Source organism: Phodopus roborovskii, unplaced genomic scaffold (genome assembly GCF_943737965.1).
Source record: "Phodopus roborovskii unplaced genomic scaffold, PHOROB, whole genome shotgun sequence".
NCBI lineage: Eukaryota > Metazoa > Chordata > Mammalia > Rodentia > Cricetidae > Phodopus > Phodopus roborovskii.
In genome coordinates, this window is record NW_026126480.1 from 42,024,577 (window position 1) to 42,049,430 (window position 24,854).

At 44.3% G+C, this 24,854-nt stretch overlaps 1 protein-coding gene across 1 annotated transcript in view; it reads right to left on the reverse strand.

Annotated features, from left to right (window-relative positions):
- Nucleotides 1-24,854, reverse strand: part of Adam12 (ADAM metallopeptidase domain 12) — a 293,978-nt gene that overhangs the window by 57,787 nt on the left and 211,337 nt on the right. The window contains exons 6-11 of the mRNA XM_051193213.1: nt 24,282-24,465; nt 17,811-17,876; nt 16,612-16,683; nt 10,120-10,289; nt 7,084-7,168; nt 3,459-3,607 (exon numbers count right to left, since the gene is read on the reverse strand). Of these exons, the coding sequence (XP_051049170.1) occupies nt 3,459-3,607; nt 7,084-7,168; nt 10,120-10,289; nt 16,612-16,683; nt 17,811-17,876; nt 24,282-24,465 (726 nt within the window). The remainder of the gene's footprint in view (nt 1-3,458; nt 3,608-7,083; nt 7,169-10,119; nt 10,290-16,611; nt 16,684-17,810; nt 17,877-24,281; nt 24,466-24,854) is intronic.

Below are 24,854 nucleotides of genomic sequence, written 5' to 3' on the forward strand. Positions count from 1 at the left end.
AGTTTAACTCCTACATAACCCCCCAGACATCACATACACCAAAGAAGGCAGGTCTTATATGCTCAGGCTCCATAAAACACAAGGCACTCACAAACCATACGGAATTAATGAGACAAGCCACACGGAAACTCTCCCTAACTGGTGTTGCCGTGCGCAAGAAAATCTGGTACCTTGGTTTTCAAAGGACTCTGCTATGTTTATTTTTGCAGGCCTTGAAGTCCCATTTATCAGGGTTGAGGGTTGGGTCACGATTTTAAAGTTAGGACACAGGAATACCATGTTAAGGGAAAACCAGGTACATTGCAGGACAGGCTCTTTAGTCCATTTCTGGTATTTATTTCTGTTTGATTCTGAACTCTTATTATCAAATCTGTTACTAATCTATCTCTTTCTGAGTCCATGGGTCAATCAACTGGGAGGAGGAAGTCAGGGGAAGGTTGGTGTGTGGACCAGTTTAAAGTCAGGCTCAGTAATACAGTAACCAGAAGTCCCTCCTACAGCTCAGTGGAAATTCTGAAAAACATCCAACTTCCTTGCTTGCTGTCCCTGCGAATGAAATGACACTAATGCTCCTTTGTCTTTGGGAGTGATTTATAATTTACAGAGGCAAATGATCTCATTTAATCCACTCCCCCTCCTCTCCCAGGGACCCCATGAGGCAAGGGAACCACCACTATGAGATAATGCTGGATCAGCCTGGGAAATTCCACCATAGGTGATGGATGATGGGGGATTGTCTGGGCCCCTCAGCTTCCCCCTTTCTATGGGCTTTGGTGATTAATTCTCCCACTTGCTTAGGAAGTTTGCTTTCCATCTGAGAAAATTAAAAACACTATTCTCTGAACAGGGATGTGGGATCATAAATGAGAACCAAATAGAAAAAGATTTACACAAAAACACAAGCTCAACAAAAGAGAAAACTCTGACATTGCTAACAAGGAATACATCAAATAAAGGCTATTAGCAAGCCCCTGGTGTGTGGGGGAAGCCTTCGAAATGTTTTGCTGAGCTCTTAACAATGTCATTTCTACCTGAGGTGTTCAGATATCTCTAGTGTAATTTGGCCTGCACTGTCCAGCATCGCCGTGGACACCTGCCAGCGAGAAAGACCTCACGCAAAATCCCAAGAGTGCTGGAGAGTGAGCATGCCTGCAAATGTCTATGATCTTTAGGGCAGTAGGGTCTTCCTCAGCCGAGCACTCCTGAAACAGTGCTTCCTATTCAAGAGGAGGAGTGGGTGGCTGGCTGGCTGGGAGGCAGGGAACATATACTGATGGCCCTATGCAATATGCTAACAGGGTTCCCAAAAGCCCAGGGCTTTGCTTCTCTGCCTGGAGCCATGAGAGCCATTGGGCCATAAGAACAATCGGGTCAGAACTGGGATGACATGATTTCTTCAGTCCAACCCAGTGGTCTGTACCTGGACTTCCCTCTTCCATTTTCTCTTATCAAAACTTAAAAAGCACGAGCTATGCCAGCTGGCAACACAGTCGGTCAGTGGGGACCTTTTCTGGAGGTGTGTGGGTGGATGTATTAGTGTCCATGGGATAATCAGGAAATCAAGCATAGAGAGCATTTGATCTATCCTCTGAACGAGTTCATCAAGACTGAGAAAGACACAAAGACCACCCTGCTGCAGGCCAACTCCTACTAGTTCAACTTTGAGCCACTCGGCATGCTAACCCAGGAGGTTGGCCTTATCTAGTCCCCCAGGATAGCGAGGCAGAAGGTGCACACAGGCCTCAGACCAATCTCACACCCTAAGCAGTGGCTCTTTGCCCTAAGTGTCCAGTTGGTTCTTCCCCTCTGTTAGGATTTGTATAAAGAGAACATTTCATTTTAAGTGTGATCGGCCTTCCTTTCAGAGAATACCACGTATTAGGCACATTCAACCTCTGACATTGTGACATGATCTCATCTATAAAGTTCACACTTGAGAACTGCACAACTGAGCTGTAAAAATAAAATTGCAAAAGAAATATCTCATCATGTTTTAAGTGGGTGGACAATTTTGTGTTGTGCCAAATTTGTCTCTATTTTAGGCTGCATGTAGCTTGTGGGCCATGCCTAGAGTTCCCTGATGGTGTTGCCTTAGACGCTCTTCACTTTCGGGCAGGTCCTGTTATCACTAAACACGGCTTAGGTGACTCTATTGAATTATGTTTAAGGCAGAACCACGAATGAACAATTGTCCCTGCAGGTTTTGAGTACCAATGAGGGTGACCTGAGGCAGCATTAACTTGCTGTGACGGGTACCCGAGCAGTGGCTCACAAGAGGTGACAGGGCTTTGATATGGACTTTGTGGTTTAGCCAACCCTTTATTGGTGTCCTAAAACCCACAAAGGAGCCCCTCTGGGTGCTGTTTGCAAAGGCAAGACTACATTCTTCAGTCCTCCCTCTTCTTACAAAGGCAAAACTGCATTCTTCAAGAATCCTCCCGTCTTCTGGGACTTTTAAGCTCACAGGCAGCTCTTCTCTCTCACACCATGGTTTCTCCTTGCCAGCAAGGCTTTCCAGAGCCTGACTGTTGGGCTTTCTGGTCAGCACTTTTTGCTCCTAATGTCACAATTCAACAAACCTAGACAGCAGGCTTGGCTGGGGAAGCTCCATACTCAAAGTGTCTACATTGTCTTGGATTTTCATCTAAGGACAGGGTACCATACCCACTGGGTGCTTTCCCTTTCTAAGCTTGCCTAAGTCAGCCCACCACACTCCAGTTTGGCTCTCAGAGTTGACAGAAGATATCTGCATCTTGAATTCCCCCCCACACCACCACCAGAGCATCTGTGTCACCCTCATTCAAGGGCTTCAATGTTGGGACTAGCTTCTTATTTATTTATTTATTTATTTATTTATTTATTTATTTATTTATGTTGGAAACAAGTCTCAAGTTTCAGAAAGTTGTAGAATGAAATGGAATCACCTAATCTTTGGAAGCAGAAAAGTCATTTCATTCAAACCCCTGAGGTCTGGTTAAGTGGTCTATCAGCATGGATACTATAAGCAACCCCCGCTGCCATCCAACTGGAGGTGAAAGGTGCCTTCTATCCAGCATGCTCCAGGATGTGACCCTCTAGGACACATGACCCATTTCATTTTGTAGGGTGAATTCTCAAGCCCCCCAGAAGCCTGGCTCCTCCAACTGATGTCAGCTGAAACTGAATGCTCAAATCAGAAACATGTGCTTCGACTGTAGGATAATTTGTGATTTCTAAATAATAGCATCCATTCCCACCATATCCCAGGGAAGAGGCCAGCCAGCCCTTGTACTATGTGTCATTGATGCTGGCTGTCCATGACTCGACAGAACACACAGTCTATTCTTGCTCCTTGTGTATGGATTTTCAATCAGAAAACCGAGGGAGGGAAGCATTTCCTCTTTTTTCTTAGATGTTTCTCAGCACACAATTTAAGCTGTGCACAGCTCACTCTTGGGCCACTAGAGCCTGGTACTTACCCCGTGGAAGGGTTCATGATGCACCCTCCTTTCTCGGCAGCCATCCTGCAGCTGCAGCCCCTCTCCAGTGTGTCATGGTTCATTCCGAAATTGTGGCCCAGCTCATGTGCCAAGGTCACAGCAGCACCAAGGGGGCTGTCTGAATGGTCCTCAATGGAAATAAAAGAGCACAGATTTACAGTTCACATCTGCTTGGCCTTTTCTCACCCATCTTCTCGCTCCTTGGCATTTTCCCGTCATTAACACTTGGTTTAACTGAATTCCCCGTAAGGCCCAGTACAGAGCCTTGCTATTAACTCTGAACATGGGAAGTAATTTGGCTTATTTCATTAAGCTCATTGGGGGTTATTCTGCTAAAGGCTGTCTCATGTATATTTGAGGATTCTTTGCTGATCTCCCCTCTGCAAAACACCATCGAGAGAGGCCAAAAGTTATGCTTAGTGATAGAAAGAAAAGGCTCCCTCATCAAGAGGATGCTGAGTGGAAGATGCTTTCAAATCATCCCTGAACAGCTAGACGTAACCCTTTTTCCACCTTTCTTCCTGGTAGCGGAGAACTCTGGGAAAGTTTTTGACAACCCACAATTATAGCTGGCCTGAACTAAGATTATAATTCAGTTATGTCTCACTCTTGCTGGCCTTTTAAGTTGACCTTGGACATAGAGAAGTCCCCATTCTTTGATGGAGCTGTTGGGGTTCACATTAACCTTTGGCTATCAGCAGGCATTGCTGGCCACCTAGAACTTACTGGAATCCCTGGACAGCTTGGCTCAAATAGACACTTAAAAAAACAACTAAAAATACAGTTACTTAAGACTGGTTAATTGGTATATGTGATTTATAGAAATTCTGTCAGGGAATGGAGTTTTAGAAAAGGCATTCTGACCCTGGGGAAAATGAACATCTTGCTTGAATTTTGTTTTGTGTTTCCCAAAAAGAGATAGCAGGTTTCCCACAACATATCCAGAAGAGAGTATAAGGAGGTATTCTAGAAAAACTCTTATTTCCAGTCTTCATGAGGATGCTGGGTAAAGGCATGTTTCTGTGAAAGCTGATGGATTTAGTGATGGCATCATCAAAGGGAGGGCATTGTCTAGGACACAATAACATGTCTAGGAAGCAAGTTGTTCTTAGAATAGGTGAAATTCCTGGTAAGTTACTTCATTTACACCCCACAGTTCCCTGTTGTAGGAAGTACTGTAGATATGCTTCTGGAAAGAATTCTTAATCAGGGGCACTGGTGGAGGGAATGCTGTAACATGTGGAGGGCAGAATTTTTGACACCAAATTCAAGGAGCTCGTTCCTCAAGAATACTCAACTGCTAGTTTTCTACTCTGTGGAACATTACAGTTTTGTATCTAGTTATTTATTTTACATCACTCTTAAGTGATTATATAGAACTATATTAAGGATTACTAGTAATCCCTTTATACCTGCTTACCATGAGGAAGAACACATCGTTTTGTGTGTCTGATAGCATGTCTAAATTCAGAGGGATTTATTGTTGTCGTTGTTGTTTAGGTTAGTTAGATACAAAGAATGGCTTTAAATTTCTAAGAGTAACAGTTGACTTTATCTTGAAGAAATGGAGAAATGGTCTTTGAAGTCATATTTTTTGGCTACTTGTCAACCATTTCCTTTCTCTATATTTGAAGGTCACTGGGTATGGGATGGTTGCACCTAATACACATGAATCCAACTTCAGGATGTAGTAATGGAAAGCTAGTACAGAGATTTTTGGTCTAGGCAGGATGTTGATTTTGTTGCCTCATGAAAACTATAGAAGTTAAAACTGATGCATGATGGTATTTCCACCCTAATTGATATTTCCCCATGGGATCAAAAGGGTGTGTGTAAAGATGGTATTATCTGCCATCTAATTGGTAGAACAAACTTCTTTAAAATTTTTATTTATTTTCAATTATGTGTGCACATGACTGTGTCTGTGTGTGGGTTTGTCCATGTGGGAGTAGTGGCCATGGGTCACTTGGAGCTGGAGTCACAGGCAGTCAGGAGCTGCCAGGCCCTCCGGAAGAGCTCCACTATGAACCCGTTATTGCTGAATTATTTCTCCTGCCCCCTGGACAATTAACTCTGAACCTGACTTGAGTCTCAGGGCAATGACACCTAAGTTGTATCTATTCTCATCTCTCCTTCACATATTGAAAACAAATAGTTTTTTCCCCCCCTGTATGATTTTAAAGAGGGAATCTTGGTACTTGCTTCTACGGAAATAGAGAAAGGGAGATGAGCTGATGAGCCTTTTAGCCCTGTTAAAACCCATGGGGGACATGGGTTGCTTCAGCCTTGTACAGGGGCAGGACCCACTTTGCTTATGAAGAATTCCATTTTGGCTCCTAGATGTATTTGTGCCAGTTTTAAGTGGCAAAGTCAGTAGCAACTAACCATGGAACCATGAAACTGAAAATTACTCCCTCTTAAAACTTTACAATCTGTTCTATGAAAACATAGCTGAGATCTGACTCAAAATGAACCTGGCACCAGCAAAACCCATACTTTCCAGACTTCCATGGTGGAGATCACCGGCAGGGCTTCCATGTTCAAAGGAAACCTGAGAGGAGCTGGTTCAAGCCAGCAATGCAGCGAGTGGGTGCAGGCCCTCCACATAGGCTACCCACGCAGTGCCTGCTTGCATAAATTACCCACCACTGCTCCCAGACAGGAGGAAAATGTTTATGTACTATCACTAGGAAGATTAGATTAGGCAGTATGTAGAGAAAATAACACTCAGCACAATGTAACTGTTTCCACCCTTTGCTACAACTCACAGACGCTCTATATGAAGGGTGGAGAGGGAGTCATGGCTTCTTTGGAGGGAAATAGTGTTTTTGTTTAATGGAGATGGAAGGCTCTGAGGATACTCCCTGTTTGAGAGATGTACCATGGTGGACACAGGATTCTCCAGGGGTATGAGAATTCCCTCTAGAACTTTCAGGAGGGCTAGAGTGGGAGGGAGCCTCCCATTGGGCAGACAGTCTAAGTTCCTTTCATTAAACTCGTAAGACATCTCAAACGTGCTTCTGGCTGTATTTCCTTTTACAAACATATATAGCCCCATACATGACAAAGTTATCCCTGTAAAGCAATAAACCTAGGCCTCTGCCTTCCAAGAATAAGGTTATGATAAAGACAAATTGTACTCTGGCCAGAAGGCATGGAAAGCATTTGCAATGGTACATAGTGAAAAACCTCAAATTTCTGACTGCTGGGCACAGAGGCAGAACCATCAAAAAATCACTAGAGTGGCAACATTTGGTGAGACCACAGTCTATGCAAAAAAAAAAAAAACAACTGAGCATGGAGGGTAACCCCCATGCCCTGACTAATCCCAACACCACGAGACATTCCTGGATTGAGATACTTTGACAGTAGTCCCACTTGAGGTATTTCTCCATAGAAGGGGCTACTCTTTTATGTCTGCCTCCCTGTGTACTGTCTGTGTTCCCCATGTGTGGGAAAACAAATCATAAATATGGGTGGAGTAAGAGCAGAGGTAAATGTAGGAAGCATCTCTGGAAAGGAGCTAATTTCATAAGGTCTGGCAAGAACAGGGATCTCCAGGGGGATTAAACGGGAAGACATTTCCCAGGCATCTTTGGCTTACCATGACAACGCCTCCAGACTGCTCTGCAGTACACATGCTCATGATGGGTGCCATGCCGATGGTGGTCCCTTGGAAATAGACCCCACTAAAAAACAAAAGGCAGGACTGTCTTTAACCTCATGCACTAGGGATGCATTTCCCAATAGTTGAAATCTTGTTTAGGCAGGCCTGCAGTAGAATGCTCAATGATGCAGATAGCCCCAGGAGGGGGTATTTATGTGTGACTTTTATCTTTAGTCATTGCACTTTATTTTTCCATCATTCTTGTAGAGTTTTGCTGTTCAGACTCACACAGTGGCCAGGCATTACTTCGCATTTCTAAGTTGCAGCCTGCCTGTTTCCTGATGGGACTGTAGGTGGCTGTTCCTTTGGAACAATGCCTGCTGATAGAAGGCTGATAAGTCACTGGGAATCACTGTTTGCTGAAGGAAACAGGAGACAGCTTGGGAGATTTTCTGTTGTAGCTGGAGTTTGCTTTCCTGTGTAAACTCATCATCTCCAGACAAGAAATCCTTCAAATTCTGCCAATATGGCTTTTGAGACTGAAACCGGCAGAAAAGTGATGGCTCCTGTAGAGTCTGTGCACAGCAAGTAAGTACCCACAACACCTTGGCACCAGGAAGTTCCTGGAGAGGAACTTCGTGGCTTCCATGTAGGTGTCCTCCTATCCGGAATCTCAACCTGATCTCAAATCTAATCATACCAAAGGACTGTTTCCGGCAAGTGTGTTAATCCCAGGCTCATGCATTAAAACTTTAACAGTGTATTTGTTGGACTCCTATAAAGTAATCAAGTGACTTAGTCATGCTTTGTTGGCCGTGTACCACTACAGACAATGCAGTAGTGAGAGTCTGAAAAGTCAAACACGAGGCAGGAGAGATGGCTCAATGGTTAGGAGCTGGCTGCTCTTTAAGGGGACCTGGATTTCATTCCAACACCCAGAAAACAGCTCACAACTGTCAGTAATGCCAGCCCTAGGGGATCCAGCTTCCTCTTTTGTCCTCTGTGGCTGTCATAATATGGTGCAGACATACATGCAGACAAACATTCATACATGAAATAACATAAAATACAAATTAAAGTTAGATATCTTCACAGTGACTAATTGGACAGAGGTAGCAAGTGTATAAATACCATTGTTCCTTCTCTATGTCTGTTTCGTTTTTATTCTTTAGTTCTCTTTTCCTTTCCTTCTTTTTTTCTTCATTTCCTTCTTTCATCAATATCTATCTATCATCAATCTATCTATCTATCTATCTATCTATCTGTTTGCACTATAGCCATCCTTCATCTATGGGGATTAAACCCAGAATCATCCAAGGGTGCTACAAATCACAGATACTCAATTCCTCCTATCAGACTGCATTGTGTTTGCAAAAGAGCCTATGCATCCATATAATTTAATCTCTTGATTATTTGTCCTTAAAGCAGTGTAAGTGCTCTGTGAGTCATTATTCAGGGATGACAAGGATAAAGGTCTGTAAATGTTAATAAAAATAGAACTTTTTCCTCTAATATTTCTGGTTTGAGGGTGGTGGAACCCTCAGACGTAAAGGGCCAACTATACACTCGTATTTATAGCCACTCACATATATGAACAGTTACAACTATACATACAACTAAATAAGAAGATTAAAGAAGATGTGAATTTATTTCCAGATGTTTAGGTTGAACAGAGTCTTTTAGTGGAATACAAAACAAAACAAAACATTCCCAATTCAAAGTACATGAGATGAAATTTTAATAGTGTAACCAAACACATCCACAGAGACCCTGTTGAAATGGCCAGAGCAAATAACCAGGGAACACTGACCCACTGGGAGTGGGTAGAGGCATTTCCTAAAGCGAACACAGGGCAGAACCATCTCTTCCCTTCTCACAAGTGTTCAACAAGCTAGAACCGACCAAAGAACAGAAACCACTGTGTAGTGAGATATCCACCCCACCCCCAGCTGTAGCACTGACCACGCCCATTTAGGTGTGATCACAGGTGCGGACTGAGGGGTGGGAGAGAAGGCTAGGTCTGGGGTCCCTGACTCCAGCTTATTCTCTTGCTTCCTGATCAGGTTGCAGAGAGCATCCGGGTGGCAGGGTGGCATCCGTGGAATGGGAACCCGCGGAGGTTATCTGTTTCATGTGTAAGTGAAGTCTGCCTAATAAACCTCACTTAACTTATACTGAGTCCAGTGAATCTTGATTCCCACGTGATACCACAGTGTCTGAAGGTTTCACTTAAGTGACACGAGAACAAAAGAATGACAGCATACAGTACTTAAAGACCGAAATAAACATGTGCCATCTCTGGAAACATCTGCTTCAGGCAAATATAGGGATAGTCTCTGCTTTTAAATGCAAAGGTGTCTGGACTCTCTCATCATGCACTGCTGGATAGCCACCCCATCCTACTTCATTTCACATCTCCATATTAGTTGCTACTCTAATGCTTTCCATTCTTCTGTTTCCTCTCAGCAAACAGAGACTCCCCAGAGCAAGAACATCTACTGGCCACTGTTACGTTCAAATCACCTAGCTGGGTCCTAGCAAGTGCTCTATGGATACTGACTGGAGGAAGAATACATGGCCTGGACAACATACCTGACCTGGAAAGCCAGAGAGAACTTCTCCACCAGAAGAGGAAGGCCCTCATGTTTCTCCAGGTACCCAACAATCTTCACTCATATGTTTTGCTCTCAGATCGTGTAAAAACATATATTTTCCCACTAACAATACGCTGCTGTTTGAGGCAATATTATTAAAACTAAGACCAGAAAAATTAGCACAGAGGAAAATGCTTAGTTATGGAAAACCAAACCAAACCAAAATTGAGAGTCCCACAGAGGGACAGGAGACTCTCCCAATGGGTCTGTGATGTCAAGTGGGGATGTGCTTGACCCCTGATGCAGGCTAGGAAGCCCTTTGGAAGAGCCAATATGCTGTGTAGACAGATATGGCTCTGGGTACCCTCAGGCTCAGCACACCAGAGGAGAGTATGTACAGATGGCATTGTCTTTAGAAGAAGAAGACAGAACCTCTCACCTGATAAGCTGAGCATTGTCGTGGGATTTGCGAGGTAGAAGCTTTATCTTCCTCCAGTCCAGAAATTCATGGAGACTGGTGAATGGGTCCTGGCTTATTGAGCATTTGTCAATGTCATTCCACACTTCTACCCCTACTAGAACGATCCGGATGTTCAGTGGTCTGTAAAACTAGGAAAATGGGCAGCATTGGAGGATCACATTATCAAAAACTTAAAAAGAAAATTGGAAGCGATTTCACCGTTGAAGTCATTGCTATAAGTCAGGAAAGCCCCTCTCTGTGCACCTTTGTTCCCATGGCAACAAGATTTAAGACATAGTCTTAGTGCTTGGTGCAAAGTGAAATGTTAACTGTACTCCCTAATGTTGATCAATTTGATGCTAAAAAGTTATTAGCCATTTCTCCCCTGCCTGCCCATACAGGAGGAGACTTTCAAGTGACTTGCTATGATTTAAATGTGGGTGTATGTTACCATTTAATATGCTGTCAGTTACTATCTATTGCAAGAAAAAAATGACTGGATAAAGATCATTCAGTCACTTCTGCCAGGAATAAGATTTTTTTTTTTTCATTTTCAGTACAGTGTTCTGCCTACGAGGAACTAAAGATGTATCTGAATTTCTCAGCAAAGACTCAGCTTTGGCTGACACCATCATATCCAGTCACCTATCAAGTTAGGAAGTTTAGTGCCTTTCAGAATAATGGAAGCATAGACGAAGCCTTCTTCAGTAACTTATGACCACATTTTTCTCACCACACCAAGAAGTTATCTCAGCCCTGGTGAGCTGGGAAGATCTGCCATGCAGAATTCTTCTCACAAGAGCTTCAGAAAGCTTTGGGTAGACCCAGAGTCTTCTTCACCCCTACATACAGGCAAGTAATAATGACTTCAAACAAAGATCCCAGTCGGTACAAAATCAGGAAGAGACAATTCTTCTAATTGCCAAAGGATGACTTGTCTCATCTGTGCCTAGAGGGGCAGTATGAGTGGCTAGCCAATATGGAATGCACATCAGTCCATCCCAGATTTGATGCCAAGGTTCTTCTAGGTCCATATTTCAGCCCACAAAGCAACTATAGAGTTAAGAACTGTTACTGTTCCCATTTATAGTCAAGCCAATGGGGCTTGCTCTATATGTAACAGCACACTGGCAGGGAGATAACTCTGTGGTCACAGCTAAGGAGGTAAGGACACCTTGTTGCCTATTAACCTTTTGATGCCAGTGACATACAAGTCCACATGCAACAAGAAAAGTCCCCATTTTCTGAGATGCTGGCTGCACAAGGAGAAAGTCATTACAGCCAACTCCAGAGGAAAGCAGATACTTGGAGTTTCTAGTAACATCTGGCCAGTAAGGAACAGGGATCCCAGCAGTTCTGCATTGGAGAGTTAAGCATCATTCCAATGTGGCAAGCCAAAGCACAAGGAGCTCCCCAAGGCTGAGCCCCTGACCCCAGATTCTCAACTGCACTTGAGGCAGCTCATCTTATCCCTCACTGATCCCAGAGTCACATGGTGAACATTGTGTCAGCATCAGAACCAAAGAACTCAGCTGAGGCACAAATTATGTCATAAGCTACACTGATTTCAGTGGTCTTGGGGTTAAACAGATAATAAAGTCCATATGAAATCAATACATTAATGAGACAATTACCTAAGCAAAATGTTGTCCAATGGTATGTTTTTAATCAAGCTGCACACCATTTGTGCCTATTTGCAAACTTCCAGCCCAGGTTACCCAGGAAAGACAAATCCTGGACCATTCTGAATGATGCCTGCTCATGCCAGGGGCACCCCTCAAGATGATATTCCATATTGTGTCATATGTAAAGGTCACAGTAATCAGAGAACAAATTCAATGCTGATATTTATGCCAGCTTTCTAAGAGATCCATTTAGGTCCAGATATCCTGAGTGGCCAGGGTTGTCATCTGAGAAATGGACACTGTTTGCCTCCCAGAGTGGAAGCAGGAACTAATGTCTGCTCAGGCCTAACCTATCATCTTTCTAAGCACGAGCCCAGGAGCATACCAAACAGAGAAGTTTTCATACTGATGGAGAGGTTGCATTTCTCTGTGAGCCCTCTCGAACCACATCCTAGCCCAGATTTCAGACTTAGTGGAATGTCACCTCCTCTCTAAAGTTAACACTGTCGATTAACTTCCACGTGTGCTATGCCTATTGCAAGCCATCATGCAATGTCCCCTGGGTTTGCCCACAGGTCATCTTGGTTCTTGTCAGTGAAGTGTAATGAGCTTAGATACAGCCGTAGCTTGATTCCATGATGCCCCCTAAGCCAAGACTTAATCCTCAAAGTGATTCTATGTTAGGAACTGTTATTGCTCCCATTTTAGACCAGGTAAATTATTTGATCATGACTGCATGGCTGGAGTGGCACACAGACAGGCTGACTCTGATGTCATTATTTGAACCATTAACACTGCCACCCACATGTGAATACTGTGACTTCAGACTTTGAGAAAAGCTCATGGATCCATGTAGACAAATAGAGCTTGGTATCTGCCTGCCTGGCTCAGGGATCCCAGAATGTATGTAGACAGAGTTAGAGACACAGATGAGTGATTCTCATATTAAACAACAGCTAGAAATGTTTGCTATCAGTTTTTGTTGTGGGCAGGAACATGGCACAAGCAGAGGAAACAAAGATTAGGATGGCTTTGCCCTGGCTCAGCAGCTCAGAGGTCAGCACAAGGTTTTATGCACAGGGGATACTACCATGGATCCAGTTAACTGATGAGGTATCTCACTGAGCAGTAGCATCAACAGGAAGTCCAAGGAATGCTGTGCTGGAGGGGCCAAAGCTTTCTGGAAGGAGCAGATAAGAAACGAGGGAGGTAGAATTCCCTAGCAACCCGGGAAAGCTTGCATTCTTCAGGCAAATGGCTTAGCAGAGGGAAAATAGGGTGGTTGTATGAATGAAGACGGTTGAAGAAGTCCAGAGTCCCCCAGAGGATGACCACTGAGGCTTGGAGCTGAAGTCACAGCTTAAGAAGGTTGGTTTGGAGTGATGACTTCAAGATGCAAGCCTTCAGTCCCCAGATGCTTACTCTGCTGCTCCTGCTGCAATGTAATCGGGACTCGGGAACAGTAACTTTGACCTCTTCTAGAAGCAGAACCATCAGACACACATTCTGTGTTTGTCATCTGTGATTTTCTGACCTTCTTAAGAACCTCACCTTTGTCTCGGTGTCACTCCTCTGTCCCCCATTCTGGGGTTTTCTCTTTTTCCAAGCTAGTACAGCTAAATAGTTATTAATTTAGAATGCCCAACCAAGCCAAGATGTCAGCGAATGAGGAAGTGGCTACTGAGACAGTCAATGAGTTTTGGGCTGAGACTCTCCCAAGAGTATAGTTGCAAAACTGAAACTGGGAAGTCTGATGCTGCTTGGAGTAATCAGCCAAAAGTTGTGGATAGAGTTGCCCAAGGAGCCTGAGTTTTCTCTCCAGGGTCTCTAGGTGCTGTTGAAGGGTGGGCAGGAATACCATGGCTAAACATGTCTATGTACTCAGTGAATTGGCTCTGTTCTCCCCTCATCCAGGCTGGCACACTTGACCAAGCCTACCAGGCTTCTAGAGGCATACTGTTCTTTAATGACAAGCACGAGCCATTAACAAACCCCCAATTGCTCATTTTCAGTTTTGTGAAACGAGGCAAGATAGAACCTAGAATAATATGTAAAGGCAGATAAAGGCAGGGGACCACTTATTAAAATGGGGGTCTCAGCCATTTCTAGTTATATGTTAATGTAGCCCATCACTTCCTTTTACTCCTAAGGCCTGGGATGAGCTCTTTCACTCCTTAGGGGCGATGGAGGCCTTCCAGATGAATCTGCCTTGGTGAGATTAGCATGCTGGCTTGGCCTTTTAACTATCCAAACCTTTTACTCTCTGTCATCTGTTTTAAGGGGAACTTTGCATGGATCTTTGCCAAATCCCACCTCAGTCAATCAGCTCAGATTAGGAAGGCTGAGATTTTGGAAGCAGCATTTAAAAGAGTAGTTCCACAAACAAACCAATTCCCCAAGGAATTCTAATGCCCCAGCCTGATTGTGGTCCTGCTTTTCTTTCTTGGACATGTCTCAGGTAGCTGGTGCTAGCCTCCAACTTGCTATATAGGTAGGGTGACCTTGGACTTCTGATCTCCTATCTCTACTTTCCAAGGGCTCTAATACAGGCAAGCTCCACACACCTAGTTTATGTGGTGCTGGGGATGGGACTTTGCTCCACACACAGAAGGTGAACACTCCAACTATTGAGCTACATCTTCAGTCCCTGTGACCCAACTTTTTTAATTCTTGTGCTCTATGCTTGGCATATTTCTCAGGATCCTTGCTTTCCTTTCCCAAGTACTGGTCCTCTAACCAGGATGCTCCTTCAGTTCTAATATGTGAGGAGTTACCACTAAAACATTTTTAAAGCCATGTGTTGCTCCAGAATTCAGTCTGCCTCAAGGGTCTGATGAAAAGGGGTCAGAAATAAGAACTGGGACCTCAGGCAGTCCAAATCCCAATTCATCAGCTAGCTGTGTGTGCTCTGTTCACACACAAACACCATCATGCATGCATATGAGTCCGCATGAACATGCATGTGTGCATGCACAATGCTTGTGCCTATGCTCTGTAATCACAAGGAGCTACTCACTGTATCTCTAAGAGTTGAGAGCAGACCAAGCCTTCCCTACTCTTGAGTACATGCCCTCACTCACTCCCCACCTTGCAAGATCACTGTCCCAACTGCAATGACCCTTGTCCCTATCCCCTGAGGAAGTGAGTAGCTCTTGTCTGTAACTCCAGAGACCTCTGCCTAAAGCATCATTGCAGGGCTCTCACTTGGGTGCAGGATGAAGGGTTTATGTGTCTACCTGCTATGGGTCTGCTGTGACTGCAAACACAGCAAGCGATTACATCTGATTGATGCACAGAACTCAGGACCACATGTTATACAAGAACTTGTAGGATGAAGATGAACTGATGCAAAGACTTTTGCCTTTCTCTTTCTGAAATGGTTGAAAATTCAAATGGAACAGAACGGGACTGCTCAAAATGAAAGATGCATGGAGAAGCCCCTTCCAAACTGCTATGTTTGAAGGGTGGCTATACTGGAAAAGCCTGGCTGTGAAAGACTCAGCTACATCCAGGCCCTGCTTTTCACCTAGCTGTCATAGGCAGGAGATGTGTGACTACTGAAAAGCCCAGCTTTGTCTCTGCTTCAGCCTTCTCTCCACAGGTCGTACCTACAGTGGAGCCCTATACCAGGTGAGTTCCTGGCTTTGGGCCCTGGAGCTGCCAGCCACACAGAATGTGAGCCTCCAGGGGACATCTGAAAACACATTTGCCAGCAAACAAGAAGCCAGAAAAGTCTTTGGAAGCCCTCACCCCCTTCCAGCACTGATGGGTAAGCCATTGAGAGAAGCCCTGCTTCAGATGAGAGCCATCAAACCCACACAGTCCAGAGTCCATCCTTCAGGACGTCACTAGGAGCAGGGTGCTTTAGGCAGACAGAACCCCCACTTCCTTGCCAGCAGGTTGTAGAAGGAATCAGATCCCCAGAGACTCTCCTCTTAGAAATTGTCTTGTGAATGTAGTGGTTGGGTCTCCCCTGTTTTTAATGAAGGACTTCAGATAGTGGTTGTTATAAAAAGAAGTGTTCTCCAAAATGCTTCCAAAAATGGCTTTGATTATTGAGATGTGATTGGATCCTGAAGACTTGGACCTAATCAAATGCTTACTGCTTGGCTGGAGTTACTAGAGTGTTGTTACTGGGAGGTGGGACCTAGTTTAAGGATTACAAGGGTGTGTCTTGAAAAGATACACTTGAGGGCTACTCCTTGCCTCTCTCTGCTCCCTGGCCACCATGAGTTGAACAACCCCGTTCCACTGTGCTCTCTCTGCCATGACGGTCCAGAGCCTTGGAGTCAGCAGACTTCAGCTTAAAACTCCCAAAGTCACAAGGTGAAATAAACATCCACAGTTTTTCTTACAGGTATCTGTCACACTGATTTAAAAAAAAATCCAACAAGGTGATTGATTTGGAAGTCAGCTTTTGGGTTCTGATACTGGAGCTTGTAGAGTCTATCCTGTAGGCTACATTGGTGCATTATGAACTTTACACTGTAGTGCAGAGAGGAAGCCTTGCTACCAAATTCTCAAAGGTTCAATGCACCCTTCTGGGATTCCATCTAATGCATTGTTCAGAATTCTCTTAGGCTAGAACACTTCCCAGCAAGACAAGATCCTAGAAGAATCAGTGTCCCCAAGGCCTCTACAGGCCAGCCCAGATAGGGCTGGAGTCCCCTAAGTTGTTCAGGACCTGGACACCAGCTCAGAGGCCTGGACACTCAGGACCAACACAGGACCCAGAGGCTGATCTTGGTCTCTCTGTTCAGTCACAGGAGGAGCACTTAATTCTCCCAACCTCATTTCCAAACACTGACATGATTTGAGGGATTTCATTACCTGTAAAGGAACTTACCTTGTCAACGTGATTAGCAATCTCTATTAACCGCTGCTTTACTTTCTCCAGATCTTTTCCTTGCCTCTGAAACTTAACCATTTGAAATACCAGCATTAATAATGATAAGAATATCAATCAGGATTCCTTTCCCAGATCCTGAGATGTGAATTTTTAGACTTTGGAGATACCCTGTATTTGGTGTGTGTGTGTGTGTGTGTGTGTGTGTGTGTGTGTGTGTGTGTGTGTGTGTGTGTGTGTGTGTAGCAGGGAGCTCCACATTTACAGTGCAGGAGCTCACATCAGGCCAGATAGTTTCCCCATCTGGGGAGTCCCTGAAATTCCCTTCAGTGTGCACCCTCAAGCCAAAGACCCATACGGTTAACTTCTTCAGCCCTTCCAGCCTCATAAATGATGGAGGCCGGGACATGTTTTGGCAAAGAGAAAATGGACAATGAGAAGGTTGTCCAAGGCCACTTTTCATATCATCAGCTTGATTTTTAACTTCCTGAGAAATTTCCTTTAGATTTGTTTTTAAACATAAAATATGAGAAGCAAGAAAAGCTCATAGCAACACATCCAAGAAAGAGGATGGAAAAAAAATTAACAAATTCCCCATTCTCTCCTCTAAGTTGACCTTCCAGAATGGAATGAGTTTTCTGAGAAATTGTCAAGCTGGTTTCACTCGTGTATGTTGAATGAGTTTAGGAGAAAAATGTTACCAATTTATAACATGTTAATGGGATGGTAAGAAAACATAGGGAAGACAATCTAAAGAAAATGAATTCATGATGAATTGAAAGAGAAAAAAAATCAATAGTACAAAGCCATATCACAAGAGGGAAGGATTTCTCTACTATGTCTGTATAGTATTCATTCATTCATTAATTCAGGTTAAGACACACCTAACTTTTCCCAAATTGTCAGAATATAATTTAAAGCCATCTGTCACTCCCCCCTAGATAATTTCCCTTACTTAGCAAGCTTGGCTACAGAGAAACACTGTGCTTTTTGGGGATATACTTGGCAATTATTTCATTACACTAGATACACATTAAATAGTCTGTGCTTCCTCACATCTGAAAAGCACAATGTTAATGCTTGTCTCCAAGGTTTTCAAGAACACACCAACAAAGGAGGCAAAGCTAGTCCTAACTGGCCAAGCACCATCTCATTTCCTTTTGAAACCAACTGTCTTGAGACATTTTATAGGTCCGTACCTCTCGGTTGTCTGCCACAATAACCAGCTCCACATACTTGGTCATCTTAAGGGTCTCTCTTTTATGCTGGAGAGAGAGAGAGAGAGAGAGAGAGAGAGAGAGAGAGAGAGAGAGAGAGAGAGAGTTAGTTTACCTTAATACTTCCCTGGAGCTTCCAGAACATTGTTCATGTCTTTCAGAAAATAAAAGCAAACAAGACTACAATGATAATATTTTCAGGGGACCTTCTTCCTCCCATGGGCTTTGTGGATGTGTGCCATCCAGAAACTGATTCCCAGCCCCAGTGATCTTTTTAGAAAGCCTCAACAGGGGCGAACCCGTTTCTGCTTTCCTATGGGGAATCCTAAAAAGGAGTTTAAAATTCTCACTGAATCATTGATTGTGGGTTCAAAATGAGAACCTAAAAAACTCTAAAGAATATTCTAGAACCAGAGCCAGCCAAAGGCTTGTTGTTACAGACTACAGGAGGATGTGAAGTTCGCTGAAGGCACACTGGAGTCCAGCCTGTCACTGTGTTTTTTGTACTGCTATGGACCATGTACATCTGTTCCATGATTGGAGGAGGGTTGGAGGAGAATACACTTTGTAGAGAAATGTGTGATCCCTCTGGGAAAATGCTGAGTGGCCAATGTTTGTGGCCAATCATTTAAACATGTAGTTTGAAACAGTGGAAGAGTGGTCCGAGGAGCAGAGAGGCAACAGGGAGGTGTACGGAGGCAAGATACAAAGGAGCCAAAGAGACCAGGAAGCAAGAGTATTTTTAAAAATATGATGGTGGGAATGGTGGTGGTGGGGGTAGAAGGGGTGGGGGTTGGGATTGGCAAGAGTGGAGTGGCTGAGAAGAATGTGGAAACTGGATCAGGGGGCAGGAATAGGAACACTCAGCAGTAGAGACACAGATCAGAACAAGATGGCCTCTGGGGCAGGTTACATTGTAATCAGGCTTCCTCAGAAACCGTTTACACTCTTCTGTAAATTACTGGGAGGATCCCAAAGGCATTTTTAGGGGAAATAAACCAATTCATGGAGGGTGGTCTCCAAAATCAAACACTGAGAACAAAACAACAACAACAACAAAAGCAAAGCCTTCTGCTTTTGCAATAACACACGGTTGGAGGAAGTGGGGGTTGATACCATCCCTGGTCCTCCCCAACTGAAATTGCTGGTTTATGACTTAAGTCTCATACACGGCTTGAGCCGAACACTCAGACAAAAGCAGAAGGGATGAAGGCATGCTTTGAATCAGGTTTCCAGTCGCATAATCCAGAGGGAAACATCTTTCATAAAACAAATCTCCACCAGGCCAGAATCTTCCAAACGGATTTTTACAAGAAAAATGTTTGTATTATAGTGGTGTTCCTGCTTGCTGCCCAGCTGTGCTGATTCATGAATTTAGGTGTCCCTGAAGAAATCTGGAAACCTCATGGAGGAAGGAGGATAAAGTACCATGAAAGGTATAATTTCTCACGCTTTTACAGCACTGCAAGGAGAAACCTTCAGGCATGGTAACTGTATGTGCAGGCAGGCTTCACCGGGATAACTGCGAACTCAGAGAAAGTCAGCCCCCATGTGTGCTCAAAATGAGACACTTCTGGAAATGAGAGGGTCTTGTCTTTTTTCCTTACTGAGGGGCCAAAGAAGCAGAAATCTCCCCACTCTTTCTCTCCCCCAACCCCAGGGTGAATGCATGTATGCATGTGTATGTGGTCTCTCAGTGAGCTGGAACCTGGTCATTTCAGTTAGGTTGGTCTGCCAATGAGTCCCTGGGACCCAGCAGTCCCTACTCCTCTGCCAGGGCTGGGGTGGCAGGTGTATACTTGCTGCACCTGGCTCTGAACATGGGTGCTGGGGGAATCTGAACCCAGAACAGAATGAACTTTTCTGGTTGAGCCATCGCTCCAGCTCCCAGGAAGCCACCTCATTTTCCCTTTCTTCCCCCACTATAATACCTTGTTCAACCGTGAATAAATTCAGCTAATTATGCAGACAAAAGCACTGTTGTGGAAATGGAGAAATACATTAATCTCTCATGACAAAACTCATCGCAAAAGGGCTGGTTGCTTAGGCATTTACACTTTGCAGACTGCAGAGGGTTGAAATCTATGGCCAGAGGACATTTCCAACTGGCCTTGGACCATCATTTAGAAAACACACAATCCCAGATAATGAAAACAAACACACGAACACAGTTTTCCTGTCTTTGCAGTTTTCAGAGAAATCCACATTTTCTCATGAATTCAGAGAATTGCAAGCTCAGAGAGAAGTTTAACCACATCATAATGAAAAGCCACAGGGGAGTGGCCAGCTCCCTGAAGGACAGGCTTAAATTACCTCCATGTGATCTCTACCTATCTAGGCTGTCCAATTTTAAAAATATATACTTTAAATTTGTTATATGGGCAGCAACATTGGAAACTGCTTGTTTGACTGTATTTTCATTCTGCAGGATTGTGAACCAAAGCCCGTTCCCAGATAGGAACTCGAGTCTCTGAGAAGGGACCAACAGTTTCAGCTCCAAGGTGGGGACAGAGTTGGAGACAAGGTACCTGGGAGAGAACCAGTTCCTAGACCTCTGAAAGTCAACCTAGCCAAGTGCCCAGAGGCTGAGTACCCTCTGAAGAGCTTGCTGTGATGTCTGGCACAGAGCGTTTAACTCAATCAAGGAAAGCAAGGGGAGACCAGGGTACCAACTGGTTTCCACAGCAATCCTTTCTTCTTAGGATCAGGCCACTGGCAGACATTTGCTCATCCTACAGTGTCTTCTGGGAGCTTGCTGTGTGTCACATGATGGGTTAGGTACAGGAAACACAGGGATAGATAAGATCAAGGCCACTCACTGTCTTCATGAAGCAATTCCTTTCTCTGCTATTGGGATGTATGGTTTGACTTTCTTATTAGCAGATTTAGCCTTTGTCTCTCACAAGCTTAAGAAAGTGGTTACTAAACATCACTTTCTATTCTTTTTGTTTGTTTTGAGATGTGGTCTCATGCAGCCCAGGGTGGCCTCTAACTTACTATGGAGCTGAGGCTGACCTTGAACTCCTGATCTTCCTGCCTTCACCTTTAGTGTGCTGGGATCACAGGCAAGCACCACCACATCCAGTTTATACAATGCCAGGGATAGCACTTGAAGCCACATGTGTGTGAGGTGAGTGCCTTACAAACTGAGCTGCTTCTCAAGTTTTCCCTTTCCATTCTTGCAGACACAGCCCAGGGAAAGGGATGGAGTCCAGGCCGGTGAGCCGAGTACCAAGATAGGTTAGGCTGGACTTAAAAATCCCCAGAGAGAAAACTATGACACTCCTGCCTTTCCAGAAGTAAATGGGGGCTCTCGCTACAATCTAACATAGAGCCTTGTAAAAGTGACAAACAGCTCAGGTTTATATGATAGCCAGCGTGACCTCCTAGATCAGATGGATTTCTGGTGCTCCGTGAAGAAAAATGCAAACATCTGCCGAGATAGTTAACATTGGTGGTGGTGGTGGTGGTGGTAGGTCAGGAAAATGCTGGAGAAGAGCAATTGTGCTTGGCACACTGCATAAGAAAGATCAATTAGCTGCAGTTACATTGATTTTTTTTTAAAGTATAGAATAAAATGCAGCACAGTGAGGCAAGTAATGGGCACGAAACTTGAATCTGTGCTTTGCCCATTCACCAAAAAGCTCTCCAAAATGATTTAGGTACCTGGAACTCCCAAGTATTCTGCTTATTTGAAAATTATTATTTTGTACTGTCTTTGTTATCTGCTCACAGTTTAGGGTAAGTTCTTTCCCTTGTGTAAGGCCATCACAAGAAGTTTCAGAGCAACAGTGGATGCTGAGGTAAACGGCACTGGCATCCATGCCTTCCCTTTTCCATTTAAAGGTTCATTTACGTTCCCATATTAGCAAAATAGCATCATTAGGCAGGCTTTCTCATTTCTCTCCATGTCAGTGTGACTGGAAATGATGCCAATCAAGGGTCTAGAGAGCTGTGTGTGCTCAGGGAATTAAAATACGGTCAGCAGCAAGTACAGACCAAGTTTGTACTTCTAAATGAGATGGGAGCACATTTGAGCATCATTTAAACTGTCAAGTTATAAATCATGCAATGTGGGTAACAGGCATTCAACCAGGTACTCAAAGCCAAGAGCCTGGAAAACAAAATGCAAATGATTGACTTGTTTATGATGGGTGAAGCTTGGCTCAGTCACATCCTAGCTGGGGTCTGGACTCGAAAACAGGCATGTTTGAAGAGTGAAATAAACATGAGGAGGGATTAGAAAGGCTGCCTCTCATGCCAGCTCTTAAGTCTGTCACTCAAGAGAGGTGGGACAGGAGGATTGCAAGAGGGACCCTTCTAGAGCTGAGATGCTGCTGCCGGGACATTCTCTCCCTCTCTCCCTCTCCCTCTCTCTCCCTCTCTCTCTCCCTCTCCCCCCTCTCTCTCTCTCCCCTCCTTTCTTCCTCCCCCTAACTCTTCCCACTCCTAGTGTGTGTGTGTGTGCATGTGTAGGTGCATGTGCTCATGTGTGCAATTGTGTAGAGGTTGGAGGACAGCTTCAAGTGTTCCTCCCCAGGACATCATTCACAGGTTTGTTGTTGGTGGTTGGTTAGTTTATTTTTGTTTGCTTTGCTTTGTTTGAGACAGAAACTTTCACTGAACATGCCAAGAAGTCTAGACTGGCTGGCCAGGGAGCCCCAGAGATCATCCTGTCTCCATCTTCTCAGGGCTGGAATTACAAAATAGCATCAGCACATCTGGTTTTTAAAGAAAGTTATTAATATAGGTTTAGGGGATCAAACTCAGGTGTACATACATTCACTTTGTTGACTGAGCTATTTCTCTTGCCTCATTTAGTTATTTTGAAACAGGATTCCATGAACTGGCTATGTAATGAGAATGCCCTTGAAATCTTCATCTCTACCTCCACCCTTCAAAGTGCTAGGATTATAGGGGTGCACCAACATCCCTGGCATTTCTGGGTGGTTTTATGATCTGGAATTCAGATAGACTTCCACCTCTATTTCTTAAGCATCAATGCCAAGGTAAGCAATAGCATGTAAAGGGAGAGCTCTTCTTTCTCTGAGGAGGCAGAAAAAACAATGTTTTGAGCATTGTATATGGACAATCTTGGGAGTCATCATAGGAAAAAGGCAATTGGATCTCATGACAGAGTATCTGCGTGGATGGCGGAAAGTCCAGAGCTGGGTGGTTTAGAGCAGTCTAGGGGAACAGACACTGCACAGGCATAAAGAGAATTCAGGGAAAGGGGCAAGCTCATTGAACACAACTCCTTTTTAAACTTAAAGGATTTAGAGGGGGAGGGGGTAGTTCAGTGGTAGTACACTTGACCTAGCATGCATTAGGCCTGGGTCAATCTCTAGTACTGTTGGAAAACAAAAAGAAGGAAAGAAAGAAACAAGGAAGAAAGGAGGGAAAGAAAGAAGGAAAGAAGGAAGGAAAAAGAATGAAAAAAAGAAGGAAATAAAGGATGGACTAAGATGCACCAAGAATAGCCTTCATGAAATGTTGATGGTGCAGTTTATTGTTAGCTCAAAGTTAGGTGACTGTTAACCTAAAGCTGGGAAAGACAGAATGTGTTGAGGGATGCAAAGAACATGCCACTCTTGCCTTCCTTGCCAATACAATTTTAACATAGGGTGTATCATATATTTGCTGTTTTAGAAATCTCTTCTCAAGTGAAGAGCAGGAAACACACATATACACAGCCCCTCACCCCCAAACAAAACAAAACAGCCAGAAGAAGGGGATAACTTTCATCTCTGGTTATAGCCTCGCAGTGGAAAAGGCCGTTTGCTCCTTGCCAGCAAAGCTCCGCTGGGGCCTGTACAGCCCATGTGAATGGCAATGAGCAGCTACCACAGGGCAGAGTTGTTCCAGGGTATTATGGGAGTCAGCTTATAGCACAGACTCTGTTGACAACTCCCGTGATGCAGCAAAAGGAGTGGTGGCAGGCAGGTGGTTGGAAAAGGCAGGCTGCTGCACAATCCTGGAGGGCAAGGACAAACACTGACAGCACGGCCTAAGGATACACGGGACCTTAGTGAACCACTGGAGAAGGCTCAGTGGCCCTCTGCACTGCAGGTGGATATGGGTGGTTTGTTTCCTATGCCCAGTTCTGAGGTCTCAAACTGTGGAACAGACCACGTGATATGGGGAACAAGAAGGGGTGGGAACACATACTTGCTTTGCTGTCTATGCCCGTGGTGACTTTGCCATCCCCTTGACCCTGATGATGAGACTTAACTCACCACACGTTAATGGATGTGATGATCACATTTGCAGGGAAGAGGCAGGGGTTTGGTTTGTGACGGTACTCTGCCCAGGACATCCCCCTACCCCCTGAGGAATGGGGATCACTCCATCCACACTGCATCCAGCAGCAAGGCTGCTCCACACCTTCTAGCCCTGCAGGCCCCTTCTTTTAGTCCTCAGCTCGAGAACCATGAACTTGGGATTCCCTCTTACCCTTCTTGACCACATCTGAGAGGGTTCAGGGGAGAGATCCATGATGAGGTTGGACTGGTTATGATGTGACCCACACAATCCCTGGGTGTTCTTCATGTTCTCAGCGGGGACCAGTTTGTAGCCGTCGGTGGTGTTTTTCATCGGTTCTAAGATGTAGGTTTTATTCTCAAACACAATAAGTCCCCTGTTGGAAAGGTAATACAAATATTAAGTTTTAAAGGACAGTTTCTCATTTATGGTGAAGATAGATTTTAAAAAGGATTTATTTTTACTTTTACTTATTTCTCTCTCTTTCTCTCTCTGTGAGTGTGTGTTGAGTGGGTGTGTTTATGTGTGTGTCCATGAGTATATATGTGTGTGCTACATGTATGTGGGGGCCTGAGGAGGCCAGAAGACAGTATTGGTCCCTGGAGCTGGACTTATCTATATAATACCCCAGTCAGCGTAGTAGACCAGCACCATTCCCCACAGCTCACATCAATTACACTTTCTTTTCTCTTTCCTTATTCCCTTTCCTCCTGTTGCTGCATCTCCTAAAGTCGAGAGGCTGACCTGGTTTATGATATAAGGGTT